Source organism: Choloepus didactylus, chromosome 15 (genome assembly GCF_015220235.1).
Source record: "Choloepus didactylus isolate mChoDid1 chromosome 15, mChoDid1.pri, whole genome shotgun sequence".
NCBI classification, from domain to species: domain Eukaryota; kingdom Metazoa; phylum Chordata; class Mammalia; order Pilosa; family Megalonychidae; genus Choloepus; species Choloepus didactylus.
This window is the reverse complement of record NC_051321.1, coordinates 18,273,539-18,289,825: the sequence shown is the minus strand read 5'-3', so window position 1 is coordinate 18,289,825 and position 16,287 is coordinate 18,273,539. Positions and strand designations below refer to the sequence as shown.

The window sequence follows — 16,287 nt, the reverse complement described above, 5'->3', positions numbered from 1 at the left end:
TATGCTCACCCAGTGTCTTATTTATATCCTTCATCTGTTTTGCTGTATTTTCTTTTAGCTCATTGATTTGATTTAGAAGATTTGTTTGAACATCTGTAATTATTTGTTTCAATTCCTGTATCTCAGTTGAAGTGGTTAGTTTGTTCCTTTGGCTAGTCCATATGTTCATGTTTCCTAGCATGGCTTATTATTTTTAGCTGTCTAGCCATCTGATTATCTTGATTAATTTATTCTGGAGCTCATTTTTCACTTTTTTTCTAGGATTTTCTTATTAGTTGTCTTTGTTCTCTGTCTGTTCTTTGGCATTCAGTTCAACTTATTCTAGACCTTTAAATAGCTTCTGTTTAGTGATCATAATTTTTTACCTCTTGTTTTTCTCATTTTTTCCCTGCCTGTATGTAACCTTTTTGTGAGAGGGTTTCCTCAGATCTGACTGACCCCAATCAGGTTTTCCCAGTTCAGAGAGGCCCAGGTCTCAGGAGGAGGGAGTAATCCATATGAAGTTTCTAATTCTTCAGTGTGATCTCTTCCATTCCACCCATTCCACCCATTCCAGACTGGTGTATTTTGCATGTCCATCACAGAAGTCCCCAAAACTGCTGTTCCATGCAGTTCCTGGCTATTTACCAGCTGCCCTAGAGGAGTAACTAAATTCCACATGGTCAGCACTCCCCCATCTTGCCCGTTGCCTTCATTTTTTTTTTTTTCTTTTTAAAAAGTTTTATTTTTTACATGTAATTCTTTTTTTTAAAATCATCATTTTTTTGAGATATATTCACATACCACGCAGTCATACAAAACAAATTGTACTTTCGATTGTTTACAGTACCATTACATAGTTCTACATTCATCACCTAAATCAATCCCTGACACCTTCATTAGCACACACACAAAAATAACAAGAATAATAATTAGAGTGAAAAAGAGCAATTGAAGTAAAAAAGAACACTGGGTACCTTTGTCTGTTTGTTTCCTTCCCCTACTTTTCTACACATCCATCCATAAACTAGACAAAGTGGAGTTTGGTCCTTATGGCTTTCGCAATCCCATTGTCACCCCTCATAAGCTACATTTTTATACAACTGTCTTCGAGATTCATGGGTTCTGGGTTGTAGTTTGATAGTTTCAGGTATCCACCACCAGCTACCCCAATTCTTTAGAACCTAAAAAGTGTTGTCTAAAGTGTGCGTAAGAGTGCCCACTAGAGTGATCTCTCGGCTCCTTTTGGAATCTCTCTGCCACTGAAGCTTATTTCATTTCCTTTCACATCCCCCTTTTGGTCAAGAAGATGTTCTCCGTCCCACGATGCCAGGTCTACATTCCTCCCCGGGAGTCATATTCCACGTTGCCAGGGAGATTCACTCCCCTGGGTGTCTGATCCCACGTAGGGGGGAGGGCAGTGATTTCACCTTTCAAGTTGGCTTAGCCAGAGAGAGAGGGCCACATCTGAGCAACAAAGAGGCATTCAGGAGGAGACTCTTAGGCACAAATATAGGGAGGCCTAGCCTCTCCTTTGCAGCAACCGTCTTCCCAAGGGTAAAACTTATGGTAGAGTGCTCAACCCATCAAACCACCAGTCCCCTATGTCTGTGGTCATGTTAGCAACCATGGAGGTGGGGTAGGCGAATACCCCTGCATTCTCCACAGGCTCCTCAAGGGGGCACTACATCTTTTTTTGTTTTTTTTCCTTGTTTTTCTTTTTTTTTTTTTTTTAACTTTCCCTTCTTTTTTAAATCAACTGTATGAAAAAAAAAGTTAAACAGAAAACAAACATACAATAAAAGAACATTTCAAAGAGACCATAACAAGGGGGTAAGAAAAAGACAACTAACCTAAGATAACTGCTTAACTTCCAACATGTTCCTACTTTACCCCAAGAAAGTTACATAATATAGCAACATTTCTGTGAACTTGTTCCTACTATATCCATCAGAAATTAACAGACCATAGTCATTTCTGGGCATCCCCAGAACGTTAGCTTATCTGTTCTTCTTGGATTATTGTTCCTCCTTCCTTAATTGCTCTCTACTGCTAGTTCCCCTACATTCTACATTATAAACCATTTGTTTTACATTTTTCAAAGTTCACATTAGTGGTAGCATATAATATTTCTCTTTTTGTGCCTGGCTTATTTCGCTCAGCATTATGTCTTCAAGGTTCATCCATGTTGTCATATGTTTCACGAGATCGTTCCTTCTTACTGCCGCGTAGTATTCCATCATGTGTATATACCACATTTTATTTATCCACTCATCTGTTGAAGGACATTTGGGTTGTTTCCATCTCTTGGCAATTGTGAATAATGCTGCTATGAACATTGGCGTGCAGATATCTGTTCGTGTCACTGCTTTCCGATCTTCCGGGTATATACCGAGAAGTGCAATCGCTGGATCGAATGGTAGCTCTATATCTAGTTTTCTAAGGAACTGCCAGACTGACTTCTAGAGTGGCTGAACCATTATACAGTCCCACCAACAATGAATAAGAGTTCCAATTTCTCCACATCCCCTCCAGCATTTGTAGTTTCCTGTTTGTTTAATGGCAGCCATTCTAACCGGTGTTAGATGGTATCTCATTGTGGTCTTAATTTGCATCTCTCTAATAGCTAGTGAAGCTGAACATTTCTTTATGTGTTTCTTGGCCATTTGTATTTCCTCTTCAGAGAACTGTCTTTTCATATCTTTTGCCCATTTTATAATTGGGCTGTCTGTACTATTGTCATCGAGTTGTAGGATTTCTTTGTATATGCAAGATATCAGTCTTTTGTCAGATACATGGTTTCCAAAAATTTTTTCCCATTGAGTTGGCTGCCTCTTCACCTTTTTGAGAAATTCCTTTGAGGTGCAGAAACTTGTAAGCTTGAAGAGTTCCCATTTATCTATTTTCTCTTTTGTTGCTTGTGCTTTGGGTGTAAAGTCTAGGAAGTGGCCGCCTAATACAAGGTCTTGAAGATGTTTTCCTACATTATCTTCTAGGAGTTTTATGGTACTTTCTTTTATATTGAGATCTTTGGTCCATTTTGAGTTAATTTTTGTGTAGGGGGTGAGGTAGGGGTCCTCTTTCATTCTTTTGGATATGGATATCCAACTCTCCCAGCCCCATTTGTTGAAAAGAGCATTATGGCTCAGTTCAGTGACCTTGGGGGCCTTATCAAAGATCAGTCGGCCATAGATCTGAGGGTCTATCTCTGAATTCTCAATTCGATTCCATTGATCTATATGTCTATCTTTGTGCCAGTACCATGCTGTTTTGGCAACTGTGGCTTTATAATAAGCTTCAAAGTCAGGGAGTGTAAGTCCTCCCACTTCGTTTTTGTTTTTTAGAGTGTCTTTAGCAATTCGAGGCATCTTCCCTTTCCAAATAAATTTGATAACTAGCTTTTCCAAGTCTGCAAAGTAGGTTGTTGGAATTTTGATTGGGATTGCATTGAATCTGTAGATGAGTTTGGGTAGAATTGACATCTTAATGACATTTAGCCTTCCTATCCATGAACATGGAATATTTTTCCATCTTTTAAGGTCCCCTTCTATTTCTTTTAGTAGAGTTATGTAGTTTTCTTTGTATAGGTCTTTTACATCTTTGGTTAAGTTTATTCCTAGGTACTTGATTTTTTTTAGTTGCTATTGAAAATGGTATCTTTTTCTTGAGTGTCTCTTCAGTTTGTTCATTTCTAGCATATAGAAACATTACTGACTTATGTGCATTAATCTTGTATCCCGCTACTTTCCTAAATTTGTTTATTAGCTCTAGTAGGTGTATCGTTGATTTCTCAGGTTTTCTAGATATAAGATCATATCATCTGCAAACAATGACAGTTTTACTTCTTCTTTTCTAATTTGGATGCCTTTTATTTCTTTGTCGTGCCGGATTGCCCTGGCTAGCACTTCCAGCACAATGTTGAATAACAGTGGTGACAGCGGGCATCCTTGTCTTGTTCCTGATCTTAGAGGGAAGGCTTTCAGTCTCTCACCATTGAGTACTATGCTGGCTGTGGGTTTTTCATATATGCTCTTTATCATGTTGAGGAAGTTTCCTTCAATTCCTACCTTTTGAAGTGTTTTTATGAAAAAGGGATGTTGGATTTTGTCAAATGCTTTTTCAGCATCTATTGAGATGATCAATTGATTTTTCCCTTTCGAGTTTTTAATGTGTTGTAATACATTGCTTGTTTTTCTTATGTTGAACCATCCTTGCATGCCTGGAATGAACCCCACTTGGTCATGGTGTATGATTTTTTTAATGTGTGTTTGGATTCGATTTGCAAGTATTTTGTTGAGGATTTTTGCATCTATATTCATTAGGGAGATTGGCCGGTAGTTTTCCTTTTTTGTAGCATCTTTGCCTGGTTTTGGTATCAGATTGATGTTAGCTTCATAAAATGAGTTCGGTAGTGTTCCATTTTCTTCAATGTTTTGAAAGAGTTTGAGTAAGATTGGTGTCAGTTCTTTCTGGAAAGTTTGGTAGAATTCCCCTGTGAAGCCATCTGGCCCTGGGCATTTATTTGTGGGAAGATTTTTGATGACTGATTGGATCTCTTTGCTTGTGATGGGTTGGTTGAGGTCTTTTATTTCTTCTCTGGTCAGTCTAGGTTGTTCATATGTTTCCAGGAAATTGTCCATTTCTTCTACATTATCCAGTTTGTTGCCATACAGTTGTTCATAATATCCTCTTATAATTTTTTTAATTTCTTCAGGATCTGCAGTTATGTCACCTTTTTCAGTCATTATTTTGTTTATATGGGTCTTCTCTCTTTTTGATTTTGTCAGTCTAGCTAGGGGCTTGTCAATCTTGTTGATCTTCTCAAAGAACCAAGTTTTGGTGATATTTATCCTCTCTATTGTTTTTTTGTTCTCTATGTCATTTATTTCTGCTTTAATCCTTGTTATTTCTTTTGTTCTACTTGGTTTAGGATTGGTTTGCTGTTCATTTTCTAGCTTCTTCAGTTGATCCATTAGTTCTTTGATTTTGGCTCTTTCTTCCTTTTTAATATATGCGTTTAGTGCTATAAATTTCCCCCTTAGCACTGCTTTTGCTGCATCCCATAGGTTTTGGTATGTTGTGTTCTCATTTTCATTCGTCTCTATATATTTAGCAATTTCTCTTGCTATTTCTTCTTTAACCCACTGATTGTTTAGGAGTGTGTTGTTTAACCTCCAGGTATTTGTGAATTTTCTAAGTCTCTGATGGTTATTGACTTCTAATTGTATTCCATTGTGGTCAGAGAATGTGCTTTGAATAATTTCAATCTTTTTAAATTTATTGAGGCTTGTTTTATGTCCCAGCATATGATCTATTCTGGAGAAAGTTCCATGAGCACTAGAAAAGTATGTGTATCCTGGTGATTTGGGATGTAATGTCCTGTATATGTCTGTTAAATCTAATTCATTTATCAGATTGTTTAGGTTTTCAGTTTCCTTATTGGTCTTCTGTCTGGTTGATCGATCTATAGGAGAGAGTGATGTGTTGAAGTCTCCCACAATTATTGTGGAAACATCAATTGCTTCCTTTAGTTTTTCCAGTGTTTCTCTCATGTATTTTGTGCCACCTTGATTGGGTGCATAGACATTTACGATTGTTATTTCTTCTTGCTGAATTGCCCCTTTTATTAGTATGTAGTGGCCTTCTTTGTCTCTCAAAACATCCCTGCATTTGAAATCTATTTTATCTGAGATTAATATTGCTACACCTGCTTTCTTTTGGCTGTGGCTTGCATGAAATATTTTTTTCCATCCTTTCACTTTCAGTTTCTTTGTGTCCCTATGTCTAAGATGAGTCTCTTGTATGCAACATATTGATGGTTCATTTTTTTTGATCCATTCTGCGAATCTATATCTTTTAATTGGGGAGTTTAATCCATTTACATTCAACGTTATAACTGTGAAGGCATTTCTTGAATCGGCCATCTTATCCTTTGGTTTATGTTTGCCATATTTTCCCCTCTCTCTATTAATATCCTTTATTGTACCCATACCGAATCTCTTTAGTACTGAACCTTTCTCCAAGTCTCTCTGTCCTGTCTTTGTTTCTCTGTCTGTAGGGCTCCCTTTAGTATCTCCAGTAGGGCAGGTCTCTTGTTAGCAAATTCTCTCAGCATTTGTTTGTCTGTGAAAAATTTAAGCTCTCCCTCAAATTTGAAGGAGAGCTTTGCTGGATAAAGTATTCTTGGCTGGAAATTTTTCTTACTCAGAATTTTAAATATATCGTGCCACTGCCTTCTCGCCTCCATGGTGGCTGCTGAGTAGTCACTACTTAGTCTTATGCTGTTTCCTTTGTATGTGGTGAATTGCTTTTCTCTTGCTGCTTTCAGAACTTGCTCCTTCTCTTCTGTGTTTGACAGTGTTATCAGTATATGTCTCGGAGTGGGTTTATTTGGATTTGTTCTATTTGAAGTTCGCTGAGCATTTATGATTTGTGTATTTGTGTTGTTTTGAAGATTTGGGAAGTTTTCCCCAACAATTTCTTTGAATACTCTTCCTAGACCTTTACCCTTTTCTTCCCCTTCTGGGACACCAATGAGTCTTATATTTGGACGTTTCATATTATCTATCATATCCCTGAGGTCCATTTCGATATTTTCAATTTTTTTCCCCATTCTTTCTTTTATGCTTTCATTTTCCATTCTGTCATCTTCGAGGTCACTGATTCGTTGTTCAACTTCCTCTAGTCTTGTACTATGAGTGTCCAGAATCTTTTTAATTTGGTCAACAGTTTCTTTAATTTCCATAAGATCATCCATTTTTTTATTTAGTCTTGCAATGTCTTCTTTATGCTCTTCTAGAGTCTTCTTGATTTCCTTCATATCCCGTACTATGGTCTCATTGTTCATCTTTAGTTCTTTGAGTAGCTGCTCTAGGTGCTGTGTCTCTTCTGGTCTTTTGATTTGGGTGCTTGGGCTTGGGTTATCCATATCGTCTGGTTTTTTCATATGGTTTATAATTTTCTGTTGTTTTTGGCCTCGTGGCATTTGCTGAACTTGATAGGGTTCTTTTAGGGTTTGTAGACCTATTGAAGTCCTTATCTCTAATTTATCAGATCTATAGCTTCGTGGAGTACACTTTCTCTAACTAACCAGCAGGTGGTGTCCTTGAGCCACCTGTTCTCCACAAGCCAGTTCTCCCCTGCTTAGCCTTTTTTTTGGTGAGTGGGGGAGTGAGTCTTGTGGGGCCCAATTGGTGTACCCAGCTTACGTGTGTAGTTGGTGTTGCCTGCCCTGTATGTGGGGCGTGTTTCTGGGCAGTTGGGGAAGGTGGTTGGCCCTAACAATCAAATCTCCCTGATGATCCTAGAGTTTTAAAGCTGCTGCAATAGTCTAATCCTTCAGTTCAGTCCTGCCACAGTTTGTCTCTGCCACTGACCCAGAAGTCTTTGGTATTGGCGTATGGCTCCTGAGACTTGCAAGTGGGCCCCTCTTCCAGGCCGTGCACCCCGGGTCCTCTGTTGAGCGATGACTGTGCTATGTCACAGGTGAGTGCCGTCCCCCCAGGGCAGTTCTGGGCTGCTGGGCTGTGTAGGGAGGCTCCCAGTCTGCTCAAATGATGACTGAATGGGGCTTTGTTAATTCACACTGCTCCACCTTCCCAGCTCTGGGACAATCAGCTGAGGTTGCAGGGAAGGCTAATGTCCACGCCCAGTTTTGTGGTGTGTGCCTGTTATTTGAAGCCCTTCCGTCACACTGGGTTGTCTGGGGCCGCTCTGGGCTATGGGGCTGGTGATGGGCAGGAGTGTTTCCTGTCCACCAGGATGGTGGCTGTGAGCGGACACCCCCCTTTTCTTGGGAAGTTGTGGTGTTTAGTGAATTTTCTCAGCCACTGGATTATTGCCTTTTGTCTCAGAGCTCTCTTAGTTCTGCTCTTGACTTGACGTGCCCAAATTGCAATTCTTTGAAGCTTTCTCTATTGGGCTTCTTAGAGTAATTGTTTTAGAAAAAGAAAAAAGGATTAAAAAAAAAAAAAAAAAAAGGGCCCTCCTCAGAGATCTAATGGGTTATTGAAATGCTAAGAGAGAAAGCAACCAGGGCCATTAAGGAAAGGTCCACAGGGCAGAGAGATCAGCTTTTCTTCGGGATTTGCATATGCGCCTCAAGGCCTGAGCTGCGCCCTTCCCCTTTCTGTGTTCCCCGGAACTCCAAAAATCCTCTGCTTTTATTTTGGAGTTTTTCGTGGTATTTTTTTTTTTCTATGCCTGTCTCCTCTCTGCTGGGCTGGCAGCTCTCAGATTCTCTGGTGTCTGGTCTCAGTCTATCTATGGTTGGAGTTTGAATCAGTAGAATGAATTTCCGAGAAGGGCTACCAGTGCAGTTCTCCCTTCTCCTTCCCGGAGCTGGCAGCTCCTCCTCCCACGGGACTGAGCCTGGCAGGGAGGGGCGCGGGTCCCCTGGCCACAAAAACTTACAGATTTCGCTGATCTCAGCAGTTCGACATTTTCATGAGTGTTGTATGAAGTATGCCCAAAGACAGATTGCTCTGTGGTTTCCAGTCCACGCAGTTCCTGGCTTTTTACCTACTTTCCTGGAGGAGTAACTAAAACTTACAGCTCACCAGTCTGCCATCTTGCCCTGCCTCCTCTGCCTTCATTTTTGAAAGATAGTTTGCAGGATATAAGATTTGTGGTTGACTTTTCTTTTCTTTCCCGAATTTGATTATGTTATCCTATTACCTTCTGACCTCCATTGTGTCTCATGATGTCTGCTTTTAATCTTATCAGTGTCCCTTTGTATGTGATGAGCCATTTTTCTCTTGCTGTTTTCAAGATTTTTCTTTTTTCTTTGGCCTTCAGCATTTTTACTATATTTCTGGGTGTGGCTCTTTCTGTGCTTTTCCTGTTTGGAATTTTTGAGGTTCTTGAATAGTAGATTAATGTTTTTCATCAAATTTGGAAAGTTTTCAGGCACTATTTATTTGAAAAAAATGTTCAGTTCCTTTCTCTCTCTCTCTCTTTTTTTTTTCTCATATTCTCAGAACATGTGTATTAGTGCACTTCATGATCCCACACTTCTCCGAGGCTCTGTTCATTTTTTATTTTTTCTCTTTGTTCTTGAGATTACATGATTTCTGTTGTTCTTTTTTAAAATTTCACTGTTTCTCCTGTCTGCTCAGATCTACTGTGGAGGCCCTATAGTGAATTTTTTATTTCTCAGTTATTGTACTTTTCAATTCCAAAATGTTCATTTGTGTTTTTGCCTCTAAATTTCTATATTTTTGTTGCTATCTTGTATTTTGTGAGATTGTGTCATCACATTTTTCTTTACTTCTTTAAATACGTTTTAATTCTTTGTTAATTAAATGTGTGATAGCTGCTTTGAAGTCTTTGCTATGTCTGATATCTGGACCCTCTCAAAGGCAGTTTCTGTTGTCTGTGTTTTTCTTTTGATTGGGTTTTGCCTTCCTATTTCTTTGCTACTTGCAATTTTTTCTTAAAAACAGGACATTTTAAATAATATATTGTAGTATCTCTGGATGCTGATTCCTCTACCATCTCTGTGGCTTATTGTTGTTATTTTCTTCTTTATTTGTTTAGTGACTTGGTTGTACTCCCTTAATAAAGTCTATTTGCTCCTCTGTGAGCATCTTCTGGCATAACTCCAAAGATGGCACAGCTTATGGATATGCACAAACCATACTGGAATGGCAGTAGTTTTATCAGGGCTTCCTTTTTTCTTTCTCTGGCCTCTCTGTAAACTCTGTTTCTGTTTATATCACAGCCATCTGTTAGCCTTTTAATTGCCTACTGATTGCTCTGTTATTCTTGACAATGCTCTGATGTAGTGATTGCTTCATAGTCTGATTCAAATCAATTTGGGCCACTGTTCAGAGGATAATCTTTGAGGCCAGTCTCTTCTGACCACAAGAGGGATGTTCATAGTTGTCATTCTCATTGCTTCTTTATGGTAAAGTTCTAGCTGGTCTGCAGTTTAGCTTATTCCTCTCATGAAGCTGCCAGTCTTCTTTTTTAAATTTTTTATTTATTTTTATTTTTAATGCATTTTCAAAAGTGTGAATTTTGACATATGTACTTAACAGTGGTCACTTTCAGAGTACAATTTAACAAGTAGTTAGAGAGCAAATTTCAAAGAATGCCATGGGTAACAGTTCCACAACTTCAGCTATTTCTATCATTGTAAAATATAACATTCATACAAAAAGGTGTTAACTTTTGATGTACAGCTCAACAAGCAGTTATATAGGTAATTTCAAAAACTGTTATGGGTTACAGTTCCACAGTTTCAGTTCTTTCCTTATTATGCAATATAGTACTAGACTTCTTTTAATAGCTTACCACAGAACTCTCCATTGTTTTTGATGTGTCAGTAGGCTTGAATTTCCCCAGTTCTGTTCCATATAAAGTCTGTTCTCTTGGGAGAGCTTTGGATCTCTATTCTTATAGCTGGCCAGTCTCCCTGGGCAAAATCTCTGTGCCTGTCTTTTAGAGTTGGAGGTGAAGTTAGTTGCCCACTTCTCTTGGATTTACACTACTGCTTTATGAACACAGCACTGGATGGGGATGGTAGTCTCTGGTCTTCTTAGCTTGCATCTTCTGTCATGGAACCTCTGCCCTGCATGTGAGCTGGAATGAGGTTGATTCTTAGCCTTCTTGCCTGGGGTAGAGCTTCCATCCTATGTGTGGGGACCAGCTGGAGGAGGAGAGCCCACACCTTTCAGGATCTCTTCCCTGGAATAGAACTTCTTCAACCTAGATATTAGAGGCATGAGAAGTGCTGGGGACTTCCTACTTCTAGTGATGTATTGTTGGCCTGGCCCAGGAGCTGGGAGGAAAAGTAACCCTGTGTTCTTGGATTCACCCTCCTGAGATAGAACTTCTGTCACACTTAACTGAGAATGGGGGAAAGAGGATGGAAGCAGGTCATGGATAAAATGCCAGGGACTCCTATTGTTCTCACCAACATTTTGAAGTTTCCTTGAATAATTTTTTTTTTCATTTGCTGTTGCTCTTAGTACAATTTCCTGAGACATTAAATGGATGTTTTTAATAATTTTACCAATTATTATACTTTCTCTTGGGAGAGGATTTGTGGAACTTCTTACATTGCCATTCTGGAAGTCAGCCTCATATTCTTTAAGCACTGATTAGTATTATAATCCATGGTCTTGAGGATACTGTATATACCATACTAACTATACTATGCATACCTACTATGGTTACATTCTAATTCTGCTTTTGTACATGAGATATATTTAGAGTAATTATAAGAATTGATTAATATTCTCATGCACCTTTATAGCATACCCTTTCTTTCAGGTCAAAGATTGTGAGAATATTTTATAGTATTATCTCTTAGAGTAACACTTTAATGAATAAAAGGAATATTTATTTTAATTTTAACGTTTTGCTCAAATGAATTGTGAGTTTCAGCTGCACACGGCAATATGGATGAATCTCACAAACAATATTGAGTGAAAGATGATACACACAAATTACTACAAGCTATATGATTCCATTTATGTAAAGTAGAAAAAAGGTAAAAGAATCTATACTGTCAGAACCATAATAGTGGTAATGTTTTCCTTTTTTGATCTAGGTGCTGCTTACTTAGTTGTATTCATTTTGTGAAAATTCTTTAAATTGTTGACTTATTATATGTGCACTTATATGCATGAATGTTATACTTAAGAGTTAGAGTTTATTATGAGGTCCAATATGAGTTATGTAGTTTTAACTGAATAGAATTCAGAATAAATTTAGTATATTTAGCTCTTTATTTACTTTGATGTTTGAAAATGATGGTGGTGTCTTGCAGTCTTAAAGGGTCTTGTTTCCTACATGTAAAAATGAAAAAAAATTCAAACTGTAAATTCATATTAGTATTAAAACTCTGTTTGATATTGTTTCATCAAAGTATTTTAAGGTACTATGAATTTAAAAAATTTTTTTATATTTAAGTTTGGAGTTAGTTTATAATTTGTTGAAAAAATAAAGCATGTGTTTTCACAACTCTAGGGCAAAATTTAATTAGCAAATTAGATCTTTATATAATTATGTATATATTATCAGGGAGGTTTTATTTATCCTTTGTAATACATTTTTAAATTTTATTCTGTAGGACTATTTTGAAAGAAAGTGGGTTTGCCAGATACCTTCATTCAGCTGTTCTTATCAATGGAGCTATGCTTATTTTTGGAGGAAATACCCATAATGACACTTCCTTGAGTAACGGTGCAAAATGTTTTTCTGCCGATTTCCTGGCATATGACATAGGTATGTATGTGTTAGGATTGTACAAAATAGGAAATATCAGAAATTTTTCTTATAGAGATTCTTAAATACCTTTATTGATAGCATGTGTTCATGTCATCTTACAGATTAATTCAGTGAAATATGAATGGAATTCTCTCTAATTTTGGCATAGTATAGTATTGGGCCAGGGAAACAGAAGTATTAAGGTGAGTTGGTATTGGAGGCAGGGTAGTAGAGAAGTCTGAGCTTGAATGTCCTTTTTAGAGGGCTTTGGTATTTTGTATCCCTAGGTGATACCTATATCAGTCTGTTGTGTCTGACTGTTACTTTATTAGTTTTCATAATGCATAGATATGGAGAATTACCAAATTATGTAAATTACAAATAGTAGAATGCAATCATTTTTGATTTAGTAGGGATGAGCAAAAATGCATTTAAATTAAATGTGTCAGGTATACTTGTAGATATAGTTGTCTAGTAGAACTAATGAAAGGTGTATTCAGAAAGTAGAGCAAATGCAATAAGGGTTTTGAGACCAAATGGAAACCCAGAAAATACCTAGAAATGGAAGTAACTGATAGAAATAATGAAAGGAGTATTCAGAAAGTAGAGCTAATGCATAAGGTTTTTAAGACAAAATGGAAACCCAGAAAGTACCTATAAATGGAAGTAACTAAAAAAGCAGCTTTTTCAAGAGAGCTAAAAATACAGTGCATTTATAAAATTCACTTAATTTTGATTATGCTGTCAATAGTCCTATCAATTTCTAAATATTTAAATGAATATATCTATCAAAATATTAAACTTAGACATCCAGTAAACCATTGTAGTGAAAACATTGCTTCTCTGTATATAATATTATAGATACAATCTGGCTAATATATAAAATATATTTAGCAGTACTTAAGAGCAACTTTTCATTGATGGCATACATAAAGTAATATATCAAATTCCAAGTTAAATATTTTGATAAATAAAAATTAAAGAAGCCAAAGAACAAAACATTTAATATATGTAAGAAGTGTGCCCTTTCTCTTAAACATCATAAAGGCACATAGTATAATTCAGAAATTTTTTAAAATGGCAGTGTATAAAGAAAATTCTAAGTATTGACAAGCACTTTGATCTTTAGAATGTTACATGTTTGTTTGGAAGGAAAGTCCTAGTAATAAAGTTAAGCATACATTTTAACCCTAAGCTGTGATTGTCAGCCTGTGATTAATCATTAAAAAGAATCCACTGTTTTTAGGATCTTTTGATCCTCGGTAAATGAATCTTCATCTTTTGAAATATTAATTTGAAGTTATGATTTGTGATGAAAATGGGATTGTTTTAGCATTTAGCTCATAAATCAGTATCTAAGATCCTGAAAAATGGGTTAAATTAAGCCTGGCAGTGACTTTATTATGATCAGTCATTGTCAGTCAAAATATTTTTTTGGTTATGGTGATGAGACAGTGAGTTCATTTCTCTGGAGGTAGTTAAAAGTTTTTTGTTTGTTTTTAGTTCTAGGAAAAAACTAGGACAAGTGTAAAATTTTTTTTGTTATTGTTAAAAATTCAGTGAAGATTTTGAACTTTTGCAAAAGATTCTTCAAGTAGCTTCCATGCAATGTCTTGCATCTTAATGAAGAAATTAAAACTGGGCTATTTTGTTGCTGACATGTTGGGAATTTATTTTTATTTCTGTCATATTAGTCCAAGATTTGTGTATCAGAAAAGCTTACTTAGATTAAAAAATTAGTGGTGTTAGTTTCCCATAGAATGTGTGTCTGTGTTTGGATTATCATTATTCCAGTTACTACTATTTATTAAGTGCCTTCTGAGTGTTAGGTACCCCATGCTATGGGTTTTATATACAGTATCTGTAACCTCTCTAACAACCTTGTAACAATGTATCATTAGCCTCACTTTGAGAAGATTAAACAGACAAGAGTAAAAGCAACTTGCCCAAAGCCATGCAGAAGTAAGTGGTAGAGCTCCATTTTGTAACTCCCAAGGCTTGTGGTAAACTTTCCACTTGAAAGATTTTTGGTTGAATACATTGTATGCTCTTAATGCTGGCAACTATTACCAGAGGCCTTATGTTTAGAAATGTTTGTTTCTTAAGACTATGGAAAGATAGCAACAAATATCATTTTCAAGCAAACTGTTAAGATGGGAAGAAAAAAGAACATATTTTAAACAGTTTTATACTTTAACCTAGACTTGTTTTTTGCCCTCTGCTAAAACTAACAACAAAAAGCATAAAGCAGCCATATAATTGAACAAAGGATAAAAGTGTTTTGTTTTATCTCATTTGTTTATTTCTATGTAGCTCCCATTAAACGTTCACCCAAATAATCTGTATTTATCCTCCTGGTTTTGCAGCATCAAATTTGGGGATATATTCCCAGGGAAAGTATTTTTCATATTGGTTTTAAATGTCTTCCAAAATGATTGTTTTCCTTATGGAATATATTTTTGTGAAAATAAAATACAACCATGCAATAATGAACCAACTAGAAAGTAGATGTTTTGAAAAAAATATTATGTTGCTATTTTTTCTCTTTGGTATAGTTCATTAGGACATTTATGGCATATTTAACTGGAATGCATCTGAATATTTGCTAACTGATTGCTTTATGTTACATGAAGTTTAAAGAAATAGGAACATTTGTGCCAATCCTAATTTTGGTTGTAAAATGTTGAAGTTTATTTTATACAGCAAGAATCATTCATTTTTGAGGAAATAACCTTGTCTTCCTAGTTCTCATTATATTATCCATGATTGATGTAGAAGATGAATTATGGTGATTTTCAAACATGGCTGTACTTAAGCATTTTGTTTGAAGGTTGCATGAAAAAAAGACCTCTATTTGATTCTCTGAGATTAGGCATTGGTCATCTATATTTTAAAAAATCTGTATTTTAAAATAGTCTCTCAAGTGCAGCTGATAATAAAACCAGAGCTGGTGAATGAGATTGGATTGACTAACATATAACAGGATATATTCTTTAATGTTCTAGTTTGCAAATGTAGTTTGAAGTCAAATTTTAGAATCTTAAAGCTTTATTAATATTTTTGTTATTGCTATTGTTATTATTATTACTTTCTGATAGCAACCATAATACTTTCTAGATGGTTAAAAAGATTTTTCTGGTAGAGATAACCTTCTAGTAAACAGCAAGGCTAAAGATGCAATGGAAAAATATGTCTCACTGAGTTGATCTCATGTTATTAGACATATTTATACTTTGAAACGAATTGATTTTAGAAAGTGAATATTGTCATAAAAGTTAGTTTTCTAGAGTCAATGTGAAAAAACGACTCAAATGTTTTTAAAATATCTTTTAATTGTTATTAAGTGGTTTGAGTGAGGATTTCAACGTTTAAATGTCAGAGGTTTTCATGAATTGAAGCATACTATATGCTTTAAGTGAATTTTGAGATAATATGTCAGAATAATCAAATGAATATTTCAGAATTCTCAGTAGACCTAACATATAATTATGATGCTCTAAATTATGAATGATAGTCATAATTCTTCAGTAAGAAGTACAGGTCAGAAATACATTAATCATATTTTTTCCTTTAGAAAAATAATACAAACAGAAAAATGTGCTTTCCTGAGTTAGATTAGTTCAGAATAGGGTAGAGGGTATGGTTTGTATCAGAAATATATGTTGCAGAAAACAGAACAGCTCTAACTTCAAATCAGATTGAACCAATAATCAAGTTTTAAAAATTGTCTGAACATAAGAGTTTTACTTATGACATTAGTTTCTTGGTAGGTGATTATTTAAAACTCAGTAAACAAAACTGTGAAAAGCAATTTCATATTTGAACCAGTAATGTTATTTTAATGTTTTATGGGTAACATAATACAGTGGAGTTGTACTTTGTCATATCCTTAAAATTTACTTATCTGGTTTATGAAGCATAGCATACACATTTTTGTACAACTTTGTGGAGCAATATGTATGTATACATGGACAATATATATATAGTTTTGTAAGGCATAGCATTTCATAGCAAAATCATATTCAAATTAAATCATCTATTAAATTTCTTGGATACCCCAGCATTCAACTTGCTTGTTCTTCATGTTCATAA

At 35.9% G+C, this 16,287-nt stretch overlaps 1 protein-coding gene across 2 annotated transcripts in view; it reads left to right on the top strand.

Annotated features, from left to right (window-relative positions):
* The window catches only part of ATRNL1 (attractin like 1), a 1,027,996-nt gene that overhangs the window by 250,812 nt on the left and 760,897 nt on the right, over positions 1-16,287 (top strand). For both annotated transcript variants that reach the window (XM_037804686.1, XM_037804687.1), the window contains one exon: positions 12,059-12,213. In XM_037804686.1, the coding sequence (XP_037660614.1) occupies positions 12,059-12,213 (155 nt within the window). The remainder of the gene's footprint in view (positions 1-12,058; positions 12,214-16,287) is intronic.